The sequence below is a fragment of the Microcaecilia unicolor genome, chromosome 1 (assembly GCF_901765095.1).
Source record: "Microcaecilia unicolor chromosome 1, aMicUni1.1, whole genome shotgun sequence".
Taxonomy (NCBI): domain Eukaryota; kingdom Metazoa; phylum Chordata; class Amphibia; order Gymnophiona; family Siphonopidae; genus Microcaecilia; species Microcaecilia unicolor.
The window spans coordinates 140,816,495-140,838,220 of NC_044031.1; the positions used below are offsets into that span (position 1 = coordinate 140,816,495).

Consider the following 21,726-nt stretch of genomic DNA (forward strand, 5'->3'; position numbering starts at 1 on the left):
CCGATCCTGTTCTGGGAGGCAGCTAAGGCCGTGCTCCGCGGGGAAATCATTAGTCACGCTCACCACGTTCGGACATCGAGGGATCGAGAAATATTACGATTGAGTAAACAACTCTGCAGTGCGAGGAAACGGTTCGGGGAGACACATGCGGCAAACCATAAGCAACAAGTGCTCGAATTACAAACAGCATTGAACGAACTCCTACACGGGCGCGCTCGGAAATCGCACATTTATTACCGCTACATGCTCTATAAACATGGGAATAAAGCGGGCAAATTGATGGCCAAACTCCTTAAACCAAAGGGGGGAAATAGGAATATTCTTACCCTTCGGGGACAGAGGGGAAGCCTTACAACTTCCGATAAAGATATCTGCAACATTTTCCAGTCCTTCTACAAAGATCTATACGCCCCCCCAGAAGATGTGGGCCTTGATAATCAGATGTATTTGAATAATCTCAATCTCCCTAAGCTTACACAACAAGAACGGGATTGCCTTAACCAATTAATTACGGAGGAGGAGGTGTCCCTGGTAGTCGCTCAGAGCCCATTGTTAAAGGCCCCCGGACCGGATGGTCTACGCGCAGAATTCTATAAATTGATGGGAGCGGGAATCATATCGGATTTAACCAGGTTTCTAAACCGCATGATAGACTTAAAGGCAATGCCTCCCGACCTAAATAAGGCGCAAATAATAGTGCTGCTTAAACCGGGGAGAGACCCGGTGGAACCGGCATCATATCGCCCCATATCGCCGTTGAACTACGACACCAAGTTGGTGGCTAAAATCTTGGCCAATAGGTTGGCGAGGCTGCTGCCCTGCCTCATACATGACAGTCAAGTGGGCTTCGTAGGAGGCCAGGCAGTAAGTAAAAATTTGAGGACAATTCTGACATCCTTAGAACATAGCACGTGCAATGGTATGGCGTCACTGCTAATCAGCTTTGATGCCGAAAAAGCCTTTGACAAGGTGCATTGGGCCTTTCTTTTTGATGTATTGGAAAGCTATGGTTTCTCGGGCAGATTTGTAGAGGCGATCCAAACTTTATATGCTAACCCGAGCGCCACGATGTGGGTTAATGGGGTGGAATCATTGAGTTTTCCTATTAAGAGAGGGACCAGACAGGGCTGCCCCCTATCCCCACTCCTTTTTGTTCTGGTGTTAGATCCCCTTATTAGAGACATCTTGGAGAACCCCTTGATCAAAGGAGTAAGATTGGGCACCCAGACATTTAAAATTGCAGCCTTTGCAGACGATCTTTTGGTACACCTCACATCCCCAAAAGTGTCGCTAGAAACGTTGTTAGAGTCCTTCCAAGAGTATGGAGATTACGCGGGCTTTAAAATTAATTTAGACAAGTCCGAAGCCCTGGCATCCTCGGTAGAGTGCAGAGAGGATTGGGGGGATGACTTCCCTTTACGATGGGTAAACCACTCTTTTAAATACCTTGGTATTAAACTCACAATGAATACCGCAGAATTGCAGCAATTAAATGTCAAGGCCCTCTTAGATTACACCAGACAAAAACTAGACTCTTGGAGGGGCCTACCACTGTCCTTGATGGGGCGCATACACTTGATCCAGATGGTGATCTTCCCGCGTTGGCTATATGCCCTGCAGACCCTGCCCATCCGCTTGTCGAAAAAAGATTTGAAAGGTGTAAATCACTTGTGTTGTCAGTTTTGTTGGGCCGGTAAGAGGGCAAGAGTACGACAGGCTTTGTTAATAGGCGGTTGGAAGCAAGGAGGCATAGGCTTCCCGGACCTATTTTTATATAACCAAGCATGTCTTTTACGACACGTGAGAGATTGGCTTCTCGCGACGCACTACTATACGCCCACATCATTTGAGAGAGCCTATTTCGCGCCGCATGATATGATTGCCCTATTTCATCTATCGCGTGACAAAATACCTCCTCACTTCAGACGAAGCATATTACTCCACCCTCTTCGAGCAACATGGCAGTGGTGGGTTGGGCAATTGGGGGGACATCCAAGTGTCTCTGATCAAATCCCGATTGTAAGGAATGCAGCATTCGAAGCTGGAATGGGTAGTTCGATATTTGGAGGCTGGGGACGGAGAGGCCTTACGAAATTGGAGCACCTGCTGCATGAGAATGGGGACTTATTACCATATGAAGCTTTACAAGATAAGATAGGATCTGACTGGGGGACTAGATTTGCCTACATGCAACTTAAACATTATATGCAGACATTGAATCAGGCTGCCTTGGGGGGACGTTTGGGAGAAAAGATTCGAGGGTTTTTCGAGGACCTGGCGTCCAAGAGGCACACGATTTCTGATTTATATGGAGCCCTGGTCCGCGGTGGACCAATAATAAAATATGAAAGTATTAAACTAAAATGGGAGCAGGATCTTGGGACTTCATTGGCGTCCTGGGACATAGCGGCTTCACTGAAGGGGATCCGACAGTTAGTTAAGGACGAAAGACTGAGAGAATGTGGCTACCGGGTGATCCTACGGGGTTACATGACCAAGAAACAGCTGGCTCATATACAGAGGTCGGAGAGTGCTAATTGCTGTAAATGTGATGGAGGCCCAGGCTCATTTTACCATGCTCTCTGGCAATGTCCAAAGGTGCGGGCATTTTGGCAACGTGTCCGTGGATTTTTGATAAAGCTGGGCAATAAAATCCAGGGAACCGAAAGGCAATTTTTGCTGGACTAATCTAGAGCTTTTGCCCCTCTAAAGGCGCCGGCGGCTCTTTTGTGTAGGAAACTGTGCTTGGTGGCTCGCAAATGTATTATGCAATACTGGACTTCCATGGAAGCTCCTGCATATTGGCATTGGAGAAACCAAGTACATCTTCTGGCCTCATGGGAAGCTCGTGACTCTAAAACATCACCCAAACGCAGAAGGCAATTCCTTCAAGTATGGGCCCCTTATCTGCAAATACTGAGTCCGAGAGGGAGAAGCTTGCTCGTTAACACCAGTTGAGGGCCCCAGAGGTCTGTTCGAGACTCCTGCTTAGCTAGGGAAGGCGGGGAGGGAGGGTGAGGGGTAGGGACAGGGGGGGGAGGGGGATGAAGGGGGGATGGGGAACATCTGGTTATGCACTTTGCAGTTCACTGGGTGCAGTGCTGGTATATTAGTTTGGGCGGATGGCGAGTTTTGATTGTTTTGTGATATGGTTACATAGTGAAATGTTTAAAGTTTTTGTACCACAGACTGGCGCATAAATGAAACTGGCAGATACTTATTTTTGTATGGAAATAGCCTAAGTAACAGCGGGGGGAAAAGTTTTCGTACGCTACCCGTAAGTAGATAACGGGTACAGGTGCACAGTGTACAAGTAATGATGGTTCTCACAGAGGAAGAGTGTATAGGCAAGGGGCTATCAGACACAAGGCCCTTTTGCCCTTTGCGATGTATTCTCTTGAACTGTACTGGATATGGTGTAACAGGTCTTATTATGTATTAGCCATTTCCTTTTGTGTATAATTTTATAAAAACCTCAATAAACAAATTTGAACTAAACTGAAGAATAAGACAGCGCTATTCCTGCCTCCCAACCTCCAGTCCCGCCTCCCACTACTGGCTCTGGCACAGACTGTATAAGTCTGCCCCGCACTATCCCCGCCTCCCAACCTCCAGCCCCGCCTCCCACTACCGGCTCTGCTATCCAATCTTGGTTAAGCTCCTGAGGATCCTTTCCTTCTGAACAGGATTCCTTTATGTTTATCCCACGCATGTTTGAATTCCGTTACCGTTTTCCTCTCCACTACCTCCTGCGGGAGGGCATTCCAAGCATCCACCACTCTCTCCAGGAAGTATTTCTTCATGGAGAGAGTGGTGGATGCTTGGAATGCCCTCCCGCGGGAGGTGGTGGAGAGGAAAACGATAACAGAATTCAAACATGCGTGGGATAAACATAAAGGAATCCTGTTCAGAAGGAAAGGATCCTCAGGAGCTTAACCAAGATTGGATAGCAGAGCTGGTAGTGGGAGGCGGGGCTGGAGGTTGGGAGGCGGGGATAGTGCGGGGCAGACTTATACGGTCTGTGCCAGAGCCAGTGGTGGGAGGCGGGACTGGAGGTTGGGAGGCAGGGATAGCGCTGGGCAGACTTATACGGTCTGTGCCAGAGCCGGTGGTAGGAGGCGGGGATAGTGCTGGGCAGACTTATACGGTCTGTGCCAGGGACTGTGGTTGGGAGGCGGGGCTGGTGGTTGGGAGGCGGGGCTAGTGCTGGGTAGACTTATACGGTCTGTGCCCTGAAGAGCACAGGTACAAATCAAAGTAGGGTATACACAAAAGTAGCACACATGAGTTGTCTTGTTGGGCAGACTGGATGGACCGTGCAGGTCTTTTTCTGCCGTCATCTACTATGTTACTATCCAGCTTATAATCAAAAGTAATCGCCGGCTATTTCCCGACACAAATCTGGATATGGCCGGCAATTTCGCAAAAGCGGCGAAAAGCGTATAATCGAAAGCTACATTTGTGATAGCTTCGCCGCTTTCCCTTCGCCTCGCCGGCGAAAGTTCAAAGGGGCATGTTGGTGGCGAAGCGAAGGCGGGACACGGGCAGGCTTGGGCGTGGCTACCAGATGGCCGGCTTTCACGGATAATGGAAAAATAAAACCCGGCGATAAGCAGTATTTTGCCGGGTTTACTTGGTCCTTTTATTTTCACGACCAAGCCTCAAAAAGGTGCTCCAACTGACCAGATGACAACCGGAGGGAATGGGGGATGACCTCCCCTTACTCCCCCAGTGGTCGCCAACCCCCTCCCACACTAAAATTATTAAAATAGAAACCTTTTTTGCCAGCCTGTATGCCAGCCTCAAATGTCATACCCAGCACCCTGACAGCAGTATGCAGGTCCCTGGAACAGTTGTTGGTTGCAGTGGACTGCAGAAAGGCAGAGCCAGGCCCATCCCCCCCCTACCTGTTCCACTTGAGGTGGGTAATGTTGAGCCCTCCCAAACCCCCCAAAACCCACTGTACCCACATGTAGGTGCCCCCCTTCAGCCCTTAGGGCTAGGGTAATGGTACACACTTGTGGGTAGTGGGTTTTGGGGGGGATTTGGGGGACTCAGCACACAAGGGAAGGGTGCTATGCACCTGGAAGCTAATTTGGTTGTTTATAAAAGATGTTTGAAGTGCTCCCTAGGGTGCCCGGTTGGTGTCCTGGCATGTGAGGGGGACCATTGCACTACAAATGCTGGCTCCTCCCACGGCCAAATGCCTTGGATTTTGCCGGGTTTGAGATCGCCGGCAGTTTTTTCCATTATCGCGGAGAAACAAAAGTGGCGATCTCAAACCCGGCGAAATCCAAGGCGTTTCGCCGGCTCACACCGTATTATCGAAAAAAAAGATGGCCGGCCATCTTTTTTGAAAATACGGTTCCGGCCAGCTGTTGCGCCGCCGCCAAAATAGATCGCCGGCGACCTATTTTGCCAGTGACGTTCGATTATTCCCTCTATGTTATGTATATATATAACTGTGGTGTCTCGGCCACGGGATGGTGCATCATTGGATTCATAGGAGCTATTCTGTGGATGCAATGAGAGCTGAGTACCCCCAATATTGTGTAAGTGCCTTTATTTGTGTTCAGAGAGGGGTAATGTGTATTGTGTTCGGCACCCCCAATCATTTTGTAATGTTGGCACCCATGACTAGATTCACACCCCAGGACCTCACAGAAAAGTATATTTCTTCTCTGTTCCACTCCCCCCCCCCCCCCCCCCCCCCCCCCACACACACACTTTGTTCTCAGCATGCACGCTGTAATCCAAAGGAGAGGGTTATCTCTGGTCTGGCATATGCACTTTTATAAAATAGGCTCCGAGATCCAGTTCCAATCGCCACACTAATTTATACCTCCTTTGAAGAGAGAGAGAGAGAGAGAGAGAGAAAGAGACTGGACTGAAGAAGAGACACTAGACCAATGAAGGAAGGGAGAGAGATGCCAGACCATGGGGTAGGGGATCAGAGTGAGAGAAATACAGATGCTGGCCCCAGGGTTGGGGGGCAGGGGCATCAGGGTAGATAGCAGGAGAGATGCTGGCCCTGGGATGGGAGGTGTAGGAGGAATGGAAGGGGGGAAGCTGTACATGGAGAGAGACAGGGACAGAGAAGAGATGCTAGGCATAGAGGCAAAAGAGGGGCAGGGACACAGATAGGTGATGCTGGACACAGGGGGAGGAAAAGGGACAAAGAGGACATACTAAACAGAGGAAGATACGGACACAGAGGGGAGATGTTGAATATTGGGGCAGGGAGGGACACAGAGGGCAGATGTTGAACATGGGGGGAGGATAAAGAAAGACTCAGAGGAGCAATGCTGGATGGAAAAGGGAAAGGGACACACAGGAGTAATGCTGGACACAGGAGGAGAGACAAGGACACAGAGGAGAGATGCTGGACAGAGAAAGATAGGAAAACAGAGGGGAGATGCTAAATATGGGGAAAGGATAGGGACACAGAGGTATTCATTCTCTGAATTATAAACACCGCCCAAAAAACTGCACATACTGCATGAAAGTAGCCTAAAAAACCACAACCCAACAACTTCAAAAATTTTCCGCCACTGGCCTTCAAAACTAGTCCAATTTGGCAAGAATCCTGCCCATCTAGCAACATTGGCTGCAGTGGTTCTCATTATAGGACTTGATCTGTCTCTCTCGTTGAGGTCAGTTCAGAACTGATTACCACCCATGCTATTTTCTTGATGAAAGAGTGACATTTTTTGATGCATGACCATTCTTTTTTCTGTTTTTTGAGAACCTGATGACCCCTGATGCAGGCTGTAGCCTAAATTTGGCCAAGTCATGTCCCCTTTTAATAAACTTGGGTGTGTGACTACGTCAGCTGTTCCTCCTTCCTTGGACCACCTCTGCTGTTGTTGGTTGTTTTACATTGTGCAGAAGGTACACTCCTTTTGTTCTTTTCTTTAACTCAGTGGTGGTACCACAGCTGATGTCTTGGCACATGAGTAGCAGTTGTCAGTGGAGACGGAGAACCTGTTGGAGCTTACCAATGGAACTAGACCCACTACTACGTTCTCAGTTTCTGAAGGTGAGACCCATTCCAAAAGTGCCATTGTGGGGCATCAGGAGCTTAGTGGTATCCACGAACTGTACTGTGGAGCCCAAGCTCTGAGGGGAATATCCTAAGGGGATATTCCAAGCCTGAAACTTGTCCTCTCATCTGCCTACAGAATAATGTTAGCAAGTGGGATCTGCAGACACTGCTTCAGGAAGAACAGCAGCTGGACCAGCAAGCAGCCAAGGAAAATATGCTGCCTATGAAGGACCTATAGCCAAGGTATCAATAGGAGTCAAAGAACCCCACCCAGCTTAGGTCTTTTGTGGAGTACAGAGATGCCAGGGAGGCCCATTGCATGAAGAAAGGAATGAAGGGTGATGCCCCCTCTGATGCTACCAGCTCTGCTTCTGTCATTTCTACTCCTTATAGTATTTTGGTGCATGGTCTGTGACTGAATCCCAAGATATGGATTCCCCTGATTTGAACTGTGGAAGACCAAATTTATTTGGCCATGGGAAAAAAGGAAGACATATCTACCAGTGGTTTGAAACTGAATAGCAGTAGTGGTATGCTGGAAGGAGCATCATGATCCATGCAATTTTGGTGACCTAGAATGATGGAACTGTGCAGATATAACATGTTCTTGTTCAAGTAACATATGCTTGAAAAAAACAAGTTGGTTTACAATAAAATAACGGAAGAAATGAAATAAAATAGGATAGTCAAACTTAAAAAGAAATCAAGACACTGCAGGCTACAAGTAACCCCACAACCACCACAGCCACTACAACCATCACTTGCTGATTGAGAAAAAAAGACCATTCAAAGAAATGAGTTTTCGAGGTCTCTTTGAATTTCACATTACATAAAATAGCATAAAAGGAAAGTTCAGAATAATATAAAAGGAGAGTTCCACAGGGTTAGGGTGAGAAAGAAGAAAGCTGAATGCCTTTTAGATTGTAATCTAGCAAAAAAATAGCAGGGAAGTTGCACAAAGATTTTCAGGCTAAAACAGAAGGGAATGAAATGGCATATAAGATGTGAGAGAGGGAGACAAGTAGGGTGGTAGATCTGAATAATAACTCTTATGAGCAACACCACCCTGGGTGAATCTCTTCATAAAGGTGGTAAATAAGTACAAATAAATTAAGTAGTAAAACCTTAAATTGGATTCAAAAGGAAACAGGAAGCCAATGATTAGCCATAGGTAACGCAATTAAATGTATAGGAATTAATTAACAACACCCATGTTCTGAAGCAACTGGAGTGGTTTAAGATCAATGACCCCGAGTCCACAATGAACAGGATTGCAATTGTCAAATCTAGATGTGTCTACTGTTTTTATGGCAAGAAGGTATAGCCTACTAGAGGAACTAGGGATGGTCTGTCATTCAATGAAATGTTATCTTTTTCAAGAATGTATATATCTATACTTCAGGAAGCAGGTGAAAGCTTGGCTCTTCAACCAAGCCTTTAATGGAAGAAGTAACTAACTAACTTGTTAGTCTCACTCACTCACACAAGGATTGACTCGGGCTGCACATACTGCAGAGGGACATGTTTATCCACTCCTACCCTAGCTGAGATGATATTTAACCATCTCTCTGACCTCATGTGCAACTTTCTTCAAATCAGTCACCTTACTTTCTAATTCTTCCTACTTTCTTACTCATCTATATGTTACAACTTTGCCTTACCCGTCACTACCAATTATAATGTTCTATTACGAATTGTGTAGTCATTGCAAGTAGTATACCATGCCATACTTTGTATTGTTACTTGAATATTTTTACTGCTTTAATTGCCTATTGCTCATGTTTGATCTATTCTTACTGTAAACCGCCTTGAGTGAATTCATTCAAAAAGGCAGTAAATAAATCCTAATAAATAAATAAATATTATGCGTACAGAGGGTGGACTCATTAAAAATGCCCACTATGTGCACAGAAGGCACATTCATATTTAAAGATGCGCACTCTTTCCTGATAGTGTGCACATATGCATGCATACATGATGGTTCGTGCATGCAATTATTGGAGTACACCCTCTTTGCACATAGTGGGTACTTTTCAACCCCCCCCCCCCCCCCCCCGAAAAAAAAACAACAAAAATTTTCTGGCTGCCCATTCCGAAGAGGAACTGTGCTATTTCAGTCATTTCCCTATTGGTATAGTTCCTGAAGAAGTTCAGAAGAAAGAAAATTTAAATAATATTACACTAGACTATTTTGTGCAGTACCTTGTTTTGTCTGTTCTTTTTCTACCAAGACCTGGAAAAGATGACCTGACTCTGATCTCAGTGCTGTAGACGGTTTCCTGTACTGGGTTGCACTACAATCCAATAGTTCTAGGCAGTGGCGTAGCCAGAAGTCAATTTTTGGGTGGGCCAACAGGTTGGATGGGTGGGCACTGGACAGTGGTGTGCTGGTAAATGTTTAACAACAGGCTCTCTCCCCGGTCCACCTCTGCGCCCCCCCCCCCCCCCCCCCGTCCACCTGTGCACCTCCCCTCAAAATTGCAGCGCTGGCTATAGCCGGGGAGAGAGCTTGGGGGGTGGGGGAGGCAATGCATTACACTCTCCAGGAAAAAAAACATTAAATGATCCCAGGTTCCAATCTAATTCATGTTTAATGTGGGATAAAATGCCATAAATAAGTAAATAAATATAAACTTTTAATGTGGAGCACCTGATTCTCAAAGTGGACATGTTCCAATCATTATAATGAAAATAAAATGATTTTTTTTCTACCTTTGCTGTCTGGTGACTTTGTTTTTCTGATCATACTGGCCCAGTACCTGATTCTGCTGCTATCTGTCCTCTTTACTCCGTTTCCAGGGCTTCCTTTCCATTTATTTCTTTACTTTCCGCCTTTCTTCTTCATTTCTTGCTCTGGGTCCTCCGCAGACTTGACTGTCCAGTGGATCCAGCTTCTGCCTATTTTCTTCATCCATGTGCAATTTTCTCTTCTCTTCCTTTTCCCTCATCTCATCTCCTTCCTCACTCTTCCCTCCCCTCCATCCATGTCCAGCATTTCTTCTCTCTCCCTTCCCTCTCCTCCATCCATATCCAGCAGCCTCCTCTCTCCTGCCCTTCCCTCCATCCATCCATGTCCAGCAACCCTCCTCTGCCCCCTGCCCTCCCCTCCATCCACCCATGTCCAGCAACCTTCCTCTCTCCTCTTTCCTCCCCTCCATCCACCCATGTCCAGCAACTCTCCTCTCCCCTCCATCCATCCATACCCAGCAATTCTCCTCTCTCCCCTGCCCCCCCACCTCCATCCATCCATCCCTAGCAATTCTCCTCTCTCCCCTGCCCCCCACCTCCATCCATCCATCCATCATCCCTAGCAATTCTCCTCTCTCCCCTGACCCCCACCTCCATCCATCCATCCATCCATCCATCCATCCCCAGCAATTCTCCTCTCTCCCCTGACCCCCACCTCCATCCATCCATCCATCATCCCCAGCAATTCTCCTCTCCCCTGACCTCCACCTCCATCCATCCATCCCCAGAAATTCTTTTCTCTCCCTTGCCCCCCACCTCCATCCATTCATCCATCATCCCCAGCAATTCTCCTCTCTCCCCTGACCCCCACCTCCATCCATCCCCAGCAATTCTCCTCTCTCCCCTGCCCCCACCTCCATCCATCCATCCATCATCCCCAGCAATTCTCCTCTCTCCCCTGACCCCCACCTCCACCTCCATCCATCCATCCATCCATCCCCAGCAATTCTCCTCTCTCCCCTGCCCCCCACCTCCATCCATCCATCCATCATCCCCAGCAATTCTCCCCTGACCCCCACCTCCATCCATCCATCCCCAGAAATTCTCCTCTCTCCCCTGCCCCCACCTCCATCCATCCATCCATCATCCCCAGCAATTCTCCTCTCTCCCCTGACCCCCACCTCCATCCATCTATCCCGTGACTCTCCTCTCTCCCCTCCCCTCCCGCTCCCATCCATGTATCCAGCGATTCTCCTTCACCCCCATGCATCCTTCCCTCCCATTCCACCTGCCCGCCCTCTCTCTGACGGCAGCGCTTCCCAGACGCTGCCTACCGCCGCCACGATCTACCTCCGCCCTCTGTCTCACTCTCAACAGCAGCAGTAGCGTCGCGATTCAAACACGCTGCCTCCTGCTTCTAACCCGGAAGCGTCTCCTCTGCATAGGAGACGCTTCCGGGTTAGAAGCAGGAGGTAGCGTGTTTGAATCGCTACCGCTGCTGTTGAGAGTGAGACAGAGGGAGGAGGTAGATCGAGGCGGCGGTAGGCAGCGTCTGGGAAGCGCTGCCGTCAGAGAGAAGGAGGCAGACGCAGGATCAGCGCTGCCTGCTCCCTCCGCTCCGCTGCTGGGTGGGCCTGAACCCAAACTGGGTGGGCCTAGGCCCATCCAGGCCCACCCGTGGCTACGCCCCTGGTTCTAGGTTATTTGTTTGTTTGTTACATTTGTACCCCACATTTTCCCATCTATTTGCAGGCTCAATGTGGCTTACATAGTACTGTAAAGGCGTTTGCCAGTCAGTTGATAACAAATACAAGGTTGTATTGTGGTCGAATGAGGTAGGTGTGTGTCAGGCACCGTGAAGGTCAAAGGGAATGAAGATTGTATATTGTCCAGTACGATCATTGGTTGTGCTGTGTTGCTGGGTGTGGGGATTTATGTTGGATCGGTGGAGTAAGCCTTTTTGAAGAAGTTGGTTTTTAGTGATTTTCTGAAGTTTAGATGGTCATGGATTGTTTTTACAGCTTTTGGGAGTCCATTCCATAGTTGTGCGTTTACGTAAGAGAAGCTGGATGCATAAGTTGTTTTGTATTTAAGTCCTTTGCAATTTGGGTAATGTAAGTTTAGGTATGATCGTGATGATCCGATTCTGTTTCTGGTTGGTAGATCTATGAGGTCTGTCATGTATCCTGGGACTAAGCCGTAGATAATTTTGTGGACAAAGGTGCAGATTTTGAAGATGATACGTTCTTTGATTGGGAGCCAGTGCATCTTTTCTCGGAGGGGTTTAGCACTTTCGAATCGTGATTTACCAAATATCAGCCTGGCAGCTGTGTTTTGGGCAGTTTTTGTGCGAGTTGTTCTTTACATCCCGCATAGATTGCGTTGCAGTAATCTGCATGGCTTAGGACCATTGATTGTATTAGGTTTTGAAAGATTTCCCTCGGGAAGAAAGGTTTTATTCTTTTAAGTTTCCACATTGAGTAGAACATTTTCTTTAATACGGAGTTTACTTGGCTCTCAAGGGTAAGGTTGCGGTCAATTGTGACACCGAGTATTTTTAGGCTGTCTGAGGTAGGGAGGGTGTGTTCTAGGGTGTTTATGGTTGTGGGTTTGTACTTGTTATGTTGAAATGAGAGGATGAGGCAGTGTGTTTTTTCAGTGTTCAGTTTCAGTTGGAATGAATTTGCCCAGGAGTTCATGATGTTCAGGCCGTCATTGATTTTAATGGTTATTTCTGTCAAGTCATGACTGAAGGGAATATAGATTGTGACATCGTCTGCATAGATGAACGGGTCAAGGCCTCGGTTGGATAGGGACTTTGCCAATGGGATCATCATCATGTTGAAGAGTAGTGGTGATAATGGTGATCCTTGAGGTACTCCATAGGTAGCTTTCCATGGTGATGATATTTTTGAGTTTGATTTTACTCGGTAAGTTCTGGTGGATAGAAAACCCTTTATCCAGTTAAATACGTTTCCATCAATCCCGAAATGGCCAAGGAGTCTTAGTAGTATATTGTGGTTTACCATGTCAAATGCGCTCGACATGTCAAATTGGTGGCTATTTCTTGCTTGAATTTGGCCAGGAGTGTGACTATACTATAGTGGGGGCGGAACCCTGACTGTGAGTCATGTAGTATTGAGAACTTGTCCATGTATTCCGCACGCTGTTTGGTCACCAAGCTCTCCATCAGTTTGACTACTAGTGGTATAGACGCAACTGGGCGGTAATTGGTTAGGTCGTTTGTGTTTTTCTTGGCATCCATTGGTATTGGGGTGAGTAGGATGTTGCCATATTCCTTGGGGAAGAGACCTTGTTGTAGCATGAAGTTTAGGTGGGATGTAAGGTCAGTTATGAAGCAGTCAGGGGTGGATTTGAGTAGATGACTGGGACATATGTCCAGTTTGCAGTGGGTGTTGGTAAACCTATGAGTCGTTTTTGTGACTGATTCAGTGGTTTCTATAAGTGTGTTGTTGTTTTTTCTGAATTATTTTCATAATATGCAACTCAATCCTTATTGGAGTTAATGTATTTCTATGATTATATTGGGTGGGGTTCTATGCTACTATGATTTAGGCAAATGCTTACCAGTAGACTTTACAACTAACAGTGAATTATCGGTCTTGGAATATGATAGTTCCTTTTTATTATGGAATTTTCATGTCCACGTGTTAAATTACAAAAGGTTGTGATAAGCTGAAAAATGTGTGTAATTGAGCTATATTATAATGAAGTGTGATTGACCCACTTGTTTTTAGATAAGCTTTTCATTGACGTATCAAATTTTATAAACTATGGGGTTCTTTAACTAAAGGGTGTTAGAATCTGGGCTTAACACATCTTAACATGGGACTTTCCCAATTCGCATGTGGCCAATAGTGTGTGAACCCTTACCACTACCTATGTATGAAGCGTTAAGGACTCCCACACTAAACTCGCTCTAATCGGCAGTGAATGGAATTTGCCAATTAGCCCAGGGCACACCTACTCTCTGCCGTCGAGCATGCCCCCATGCTAAAAACTATTTTATATTTTTTAATGCAGGATTGGCATGTGCCAAACCCAGAACTACTGCGGGACTCCTGAGTTTACCGCCGCTTAGTAAAAGGGCCCCTAAGTGCATAAATTGTATTAATGCACATTAATACATCAAATAGGTCTAGGTTTAATTTTGCATCTGAGGCAATGGATGGTGAAGTGAGTTGCTCCAGGGAACAAGGAGAGTCAGTGGGAGATGTGAGAAATAAGGAAACATAATTTCTCAGCATTACCTTGTATGATTGGTCTCTGATCTGTTTGGAGTAGCAATTTTGTAGCTCCATGATAAGTACATTTTATAAAATGAGTACTTAGAATTTTTTTCTGCAGTTGTGAGATAAACAATTTTTGAAAGTGTAAGATGAATACATTTTGAAGTGAATATTTTGAAAATATTGAATAATATAATTACTAAAGTGCACAAAGAGGTTGTTTTAGGACCGATATGAAGTAAAGCCAAAGAACTAGGGGGGTAACATTCAGCTCGCAGTGCTCAGAGGCTGGCAAGCCAATTCCAGCCATGGGTTGAGCTAATCCTGGATATTCAGTGCTGGAGCATTTCCCTTGCCCTAATTCCATCCCCAGACTGTCCCTAACTCTTTTGAATATTGACCCCTATCTTTCCTGAGTAAAACTCTAAGGTCTATTTTCTTCCTTTTTTCCTTCCTTTTAATGAAGAGATTCACTCTAACATCTTTAGTTTTAGTTTATTTTTATGATTGGTGCTATAAACAGATGTATTTAAGTTACAAAGAGGTTTGGAAGTTATTATTTGAATGGTTTTGAACTGAGCTATGGTTTGTTTGTACATCTTAAAGTTTATGCTATGTCACAAATTATAGTATGCATTTAAAATAAATAGACATTATAATACCTTGGGTCCAGGATCTCCTGTTCCTTTTTGACCTGGTGGTCCTGGGAGGCCTCGCAGTCCTGGTGGTCCCTAGAAAGCAGCACCAAACAAACAAGCTAGTTATCATGGTTGTATGGCAATGGATCCAGCTATACTGCAGTAAAAGAACACAGAAATCAGGTAATAACTCCATCTGAAATATTTTTATTAGTGTGGTTAGTGTAAAATATCAGAGTAGTGCAACCATAAATTACTTGTGACCTCTAGATCCTGTAATACTTGGAAGGATGAAGTTTAAAGGAACTTCAATTTTGTTCATTAATTAGACCCATTTCCCCATAATTATTTATTCGTGTTGGTGTGAGGGGGCCTTACTAAAAAGAGCTCCAGTCCCCTTGAGCTTATAAAGGACTATTAATCTTACCAAATTCTAATCTAATCTAATATGATCACTTCTATTCCGCTTAGCCCAAGTACGGCTCAAGGCAGATTACAAAAGAGTAAGAAGAAGAATTGGCCATTCTCCCGAATTATAACATCATAATTATATATAGCGATTGATTAAAAAATAACATTAATCTGTCTGTTAAGGTAGTAAAGATCAAATAGTTAAGCTTTGATGCACCTCCTAAATGTATTATAACTTTTAATCTCTCTTAGGTAACATGGTAGTTTGTTCCATAGATCAGGGCTACTGCGTACAATAGATCTCTACCAAGTTGTGGATTTTCGGCCTACCGAATTCAAAGGAATTGTTAGCCTAATTTCTTGTGCCGAACATAGCGGTCCTATGGCAGAATATAAAGAAATTGTATCACAATGATAAGACAGACCTAGGCAATACAGAATTTTAAAACCAAACATTAATAACTTAAAATTTATTCTAGCCTTTACCGGAAGCCAATGTAACTAGGACCAGAGTAGCGTAATAAATATTTGTCTTTAAATTCTGTGGTATGTGGCAAAAATTCACTGCAAAGCTACCTGGGAACATATTTCTTGAGTGATAGATTTTCTGTTGATTCACAAATAAACCCACAACTCAAGAAATATAAACAGAATTTACTGTTTTTTATTCTTGAACAAAAGTTCTGGAATCCAGGCCTTCAACATGTAGCCTGTCGGCAAAATGTTGCCTGCCTGACCTTGTGGTATGACCCACCTGAGAATTATAGCATTCTCCCTCTCATTGATCCAGTGCCAGCACTTGCTCTGATTTCTACTTGTTGCTGCAGCACATGCAAGCACTTCCTGTTTAGTGCTATACAGTTTAAACATCACTGAAACATATAGGGAGAGGAAAAGGTGGTCCACTGCAGCAAGAAGTTGCCTCCACCTCTTGCTCTACTTCCACAATACTCCAGTTATGGTGCAGTACTGTACTTTTACTGCCAATGGATCAACAGGACAAGAGTCAAATTGCACAAGCAGTAGGCACGTTGCCAAACCAGGTTTGGCATCTACTCTGACTAACTCCTGACCCTGCTGTATGCCAATAAAAAAATGCACATAGGGCCAGATGCCCCCACCACCACCACCACTTTGGGCTCAGGCCCCCTCCATAACTGCAGCACCAGTTCAATGACTGGTAAAGATGCCAAAGCCCTGCCAATTGAAGTGATCTGCTACCCAAGCCACCTCCTCCCCCTCCTGCTACTTCAGGAACAAGGAAGTCAGTGGCATGCTTCAGATGCAGACGCTGGCACTACGCAGAGTGCTGGCATTGGCAGCTGGAGGCATGCCACTGATTTCCTTGTCCCTCAGGCAGCATGAGGGAGAGAGGGTGGCTTGGGCAGCAGATCACTTCAGTTGGCAGGGCTTCAGCATCCCTGACACCAAAGGTACTATTTTTAATGCGGGAGAGAGGGGGGGAACTGTGGCCCTGCCAGTCCATCCCTGGGACCTCCAAAATAGGCTATTGGGTATGCCCATGGGCCTCGGCCCATAAACAAATACATTTCTGTTCATGTGACCTACCAATGAAAAACTTCTTGAGCCTGTACGTCTAGCTCCATCTCTACCTGTTTTCAAATCTATGCTGAAAACCCACCTTTTCACCACTGCTTTTGGCTCCTAGCTACTACTCAATTGCCCTCCCCTTGTTCCTTCTCACCCAGTACTTCCCTCGCCCTTAATTGTCTTGTCTGTCTGTATTTTTAGATTATAAGCTCTATTGAGCAGGGACTGTCTCTATGTGTCAGGTGTTCAGTGCTGCGTGCGTCTGGTAGCGCTATACAAATGCTAATTAATAATAATAATAATAATAATGATCAGTAGTTGTACCAGAATTTTCTCAATGAATATATGAATTATATCAGTAAAGCATCTCAGCACTGTATTAGATGGAAATTAAATGGAATAATTGTTGGTTGTAGTTAAAACATATTCCAGGGACAATTTTGAAAACCTTATGGAGTTTCTCTTTGAAAATTTGATGCCAGCAGAAATAGTTATACCAGTAATTTATTTGAAAATTGCCCTCCTCATTTGATATTATGCTATCTGCTCCAACATGTTAATCAGAGAGAGATGGCCAATCAGTTGATTGGTTTATGTACGTGATCATTTTTCAATCAGTGCTCTTACTAAGGTTGCATTCATGATTTCTACCAAAGCAAGTGACTGAACAACAACACTTACTGATACACCAGGATAGCCATCTCCTTTTGGTCCAGGTGCACCAGGTAGACCAGGGAAGCCCAGATTACCCTGTATAAAACAAAGATAAATTACACCACCAAAATGAGCAACATGAGAGAACCAAGTTACATAGTAAAGGGAGGGCAAAAGTGTATTGGAAGGTGGGACCAGAGGAGGGGAAGGGAGGGAGGGTGGAATGGGGAAAGGGAGAATGTGGCAGGCTTGTAGGAGCACATAGGAAAAGAAAGAAATTAAATGATGCTAGCAGGAGGAAGAAAGAATGTAGGGGCTTGGCCTGAAAAGAAGGGAGGAAGAGTATGGCATCAGGTCAGGAGGGAGGGTAAAGAATATGGTGGAGGAAGAACAGAGGTGAGAGAAACAGTCACTCGGGAATACTGGAGATAGTAGTTGGTGTGCAAATAAAGATTCCCTGATGACCCACTGCCAGAAGGGAATCATGGGAAATGATGCAGCAGAAGAAATATTTTAATCTCTGCAGAATTTGAGAACTAGGGGCTCCGATGTTTACAAGCTGCTAATAAATCAGAGTGATTGGTAATATTTTCTAACCATTTGGAGAGTAATTTTTAAAGTATCAAGGTAGCTTACAAAGTACCCATGACCCCGAAAGGTCATTTTCAAAAGGAAGTGGAGTGGAGGAGTGGCCTAGTGGTTAGGGTGGTGGACTTTGGTCCTGAGGAACTGAGTTCAATTCCCACTTCAGGCACAGGCAGCTCCTTGTGACTCTGGGCAAGTCACTTAACCCTCCATTGCCCCATGTAAGCCACATTGAGCCTGCCATGAGTGGGAAAGCATGGGGTACAAATGTAACAAAAAAAAAAAAAAATTTTCCCTTTTGAAGATACTGCACCAGTGGGATCCATGAGTACCAGAGTACCACTGCACCCCTTTCTCCTGCAGCAAAAAATGTGTGCTGTGAAAAAAGTAATTTTTATCACTGAGGAATTGCCTTGGTAACTGATTAATTACCCAGGCAACAAAAGACAAAAAGAATCATCTGAAAAACTCAGCAGTTCACACCCTTAAGCCAACATACACTGTAAATATGAAGTACCTAATTAGTTGTACATTTTGATTTTTTGTTTTTGAAAGAAGAGTAGAGATATTTTTTTCTAGAAAGGCAGGTCACAATTTTAATTTAATTTAAATTTAATGTAATTAATGTTAACAATTTTATCTGAAAAGAATAAACAACAGTTGTTTCTTCTTACCCACTATAAACACATAGAGGGGCATAATTGAATGGGGCGCCCAAGCTTTCCTGAGGGTGTCCTCGCAGGACGTCCCCGTGAAGGAGTAGGGAAACCCGTATTATTGAAACAAGATGGACGGCCATCTTTTGTTTCGGTAATACGGTCGGGGACACCCAAATCTCAACATTTAGGTCGACCTTAGAGATGGTTGACATAAATGTTGAGATGGTTGACCTTAGAGATGGTCGTCCCCAGTTTTCGGCGATAATGGAAACCGAGGATGCCCATCTCAAAAACGACCAAATCCAACTCATTTGGTCATGGGAGGAGCCAGCATTCATAGTGCACTGGTCCCTCTGACATGCCAGGACACCAACCGGGCACCCTAGGAGGCACTGCAGTGGACTAACTGATGCAGTAACTGAACGGAAAAAGCCCTTCACTTACCAATCCCTTAGCGATTTGGAAAGGAACGGGCATTCATGAAGGAAATCGCATGCAAATGAGCTGCTCACTGTTAGCTCATTTGCACACAATTTCCTTCCTAAGGAGGGGAAGCCAGTGCAGAGCAGCCAAGCATTATGCATGGCCGCTTTGCACATGCCAAAGACGGCTTCATACATGCAGACAAGCTGCGTGTATAATAGCCGTCTACAACCTTAAATAAATTGCCATCTACAACCTTAGAAAAATACAAGTCCAGGTGAAAACGTCCAAGTGCTTGTTGGGGCCTTTTTTTTTTTTTTTTTAGAGTATGGGGTGAAGGATGTTCTTTGCTATGCCTCCGTCCCTGCGACGGCCAAAATGTGGATGTTTCTGTGAGAAGGATGTCTATGCCTGGATGTTTCTGTGAGAAGGATGTCCATGCCTTTGCTATGCCTCTGACACCCTCTTTATTTATTTGGATTTTGGATCACAAGTAGCAGCTGTGGGATTTGAATTGGCCACCTCTGGATAGCAGGACCAGTGCTCTAACCACTAGACCACTCCTCCGCTCCACTTCCTTGAAATTTGCCCGTCCCTATGGGGGGGGCAGTTCAGGACATCCAAAATGTTTGAAAGAAGAACGTCCACGCCTTCGCTATGCCTCCGCTGACACACACATACCTCCCCCCCCCCCCCCCCCCAGGGACCTGCATACTGCTGTGATGAACCTGAGTATGATATTTCAGGCTGGCAAAAAAAGTTTTTAAAGTTGTTTTTTTGGGGTGGGAAGTGGTTAGTGACCACAGGGGGGGTCAAGGGAGGTCATTCCCGATTCCCTCCGGTAGTCATCTGGTCAGTTCGGGCACCTTTTTGAGGCTCGGTCGTAAGAAAAAATGAACCAAATAAAGTTGCCCAAGAGCTCGTCAGGGACGCCCTTCTTTTTCTATTATCACTTGAGGACACCCATCTTTTAGGCATGCCCCAGTCCCGCCTTCGCTACGCCTCTGACACGTCCCCGGGAATTTTGGTCATCCCTGTGATGGAAAGCAGTTGGGGACACCCAAAATCGGCTTTTGATTATGCTGATTTGGCCGACCCTGAGAGAAGGACGCCCATCTCCCAATTTGTGTCGAAAGATGGGCACCCTTCTCTTTCGAAAATAAGCCTGATAGACATCACTATGGGGTAGCACAGGGTGGCAGGTGTTAACCACACCCCAACCTATAGATAGACATAGGGAAGCCACTGCTTGCCCTGGGATGGGTAGCAAGGAATGTTACTATTTGGGTTTCTGCCATGTACTTGTGATCTGGATTGGCCACTGTTGGAAACAGGATACTGGGCTAGATGGACCATTGGTCTTACCCAGTATGGCTATTCTTATCTTCTTAGCTGTTTAGTGTACCCCTTTACATTTAAAAGAATCCAGGTGTTATCGTGGACAACATGAAATACTATACCACACTATACTATACTAGAGGCTTGTATCCTGTCAAATCTCTTAAGAAAAGGTGCAAGACTCAAGCTTAACAAGTATATCGATACCAAAAGAAAAAGTATAACTTATGTATAACTATACACATCAATTTCCTAAATTCACAAATCATTTTTTGCAAAAAGATACATTTTTAGTTTTCTCCAAAACTATGGATAAGAGGATGAAGAATGAATAACCTGTGGAAAAAAGTTCCAAATTCTAATGGCATGGAAAACTAAAGATTGACCATATAGCAATCTTTATTTTACACCTTTCAAATATGGTAGCTGCAAAATAAGATGATCCACACTTCGACCCTTAAAAGAATTATCTGACAAAGAAATTACAATCCAGAACTTTAAAATCCTTGGAGTCACTATCGACCGCCACCTAACACTCAAAACTCATGCAAACAACACAACCAAAAAGATGTTCTACTGCATGTGGAAACTGAAAAGAATAAGACAATTCTTCCCAAGATCCGTCTTTCGCAGCCTAGTGCAATCCCTCGTTCTCAGCCATCTGGATTACTGCAACTCACTATACGCAGGTTGCAAAGAGCAAATACTGAGAAAACTCCAAACAGCCCAGAATACAGCAGCCAGACTCATCTTTGGAAAACCAAAATATGAAAGTGCAAAACCCTTACGAGAGAAGCTACACTGGCTCCCACTCAAGGAACGCATTACTTTTAAAGTATGCACATTAGTCCACAAAATCATTCACGGTGAAGCCCCAGCCTACATGTCTGATTTAATAGACTTACCACCCAGAAACGCTAAAAGATCATCCCGAACTTTCCTCAACCTCCACTTCCCTAATTGCAAGGGCTTGAAATACAAGGCGCTGCACGCGTCAACCTTTTCCTACATGAGCACGCAGTTCTGGAATTCACTGCCGCGCAACCTGAAAACGATCTACGAGCAAACCATATTTCGCAAACTACTGAAGACCCATCTTTTTGAGAAAATTACGGAAAGAACCAAAACACATAAAGCCCACACTCACTGTTCAATAATGCATCATTACAGCCACTCTGAATTCTCATCCCCCCTAATCTCACCACACTCATACCTTTACTCACAGAAAATGTATACCAAATGCTTTCCTGTCATTATATATTGCCCCTTTTAGTTTCACGTTGTTTCCTTCCAATGTATTGCCCCTTTTAGTTTCCCGTTGTTTCCTTTCCAATGTTTCAATGATCTTTTCCATTGTTATATTCCTTAATGATACTTGACTTTGTCTCGCATAACTCCTCACAATGTAATCCATAACTGAGTTGTAACAAACTGTATTTCCAGCTTTCATAACGTATTGTAAGCCACACTGAACCCGCAAAAAG

The 21,726-nt window shown here is 45.0% G+C and overlaps 1 protein-coding gene across 2 annotated transcripts in view; it reads right to left on the minus strand.

The window, feature by feature from the left end:
* Nucleotides 1-21,726, minus strand: part of COL28A1 (collagen type XXVIII alpha 1 chain) — a 378,659-nt gene that overhangs the window by 149,348 nt on the left and 207,585 nt on the right. For both annotated transcript variants that reach the window (XM_030200920.1, XM_030200909.1), the window contains 2 exons: nt 17,265-17,333; nt 14,646-14,714 (listed from right to left, as the gene is read on the minus strand). In XM_030200920.1, the coding sequence (XP_030056780.1) occupies nt 14,646-14,714; nt 17,265-17,333 (138 nt within the window). The remainder of the gene's footprint in view (nt 1-14,645; nt 14,715-17,264; nt 17,334-21,726) is intronic.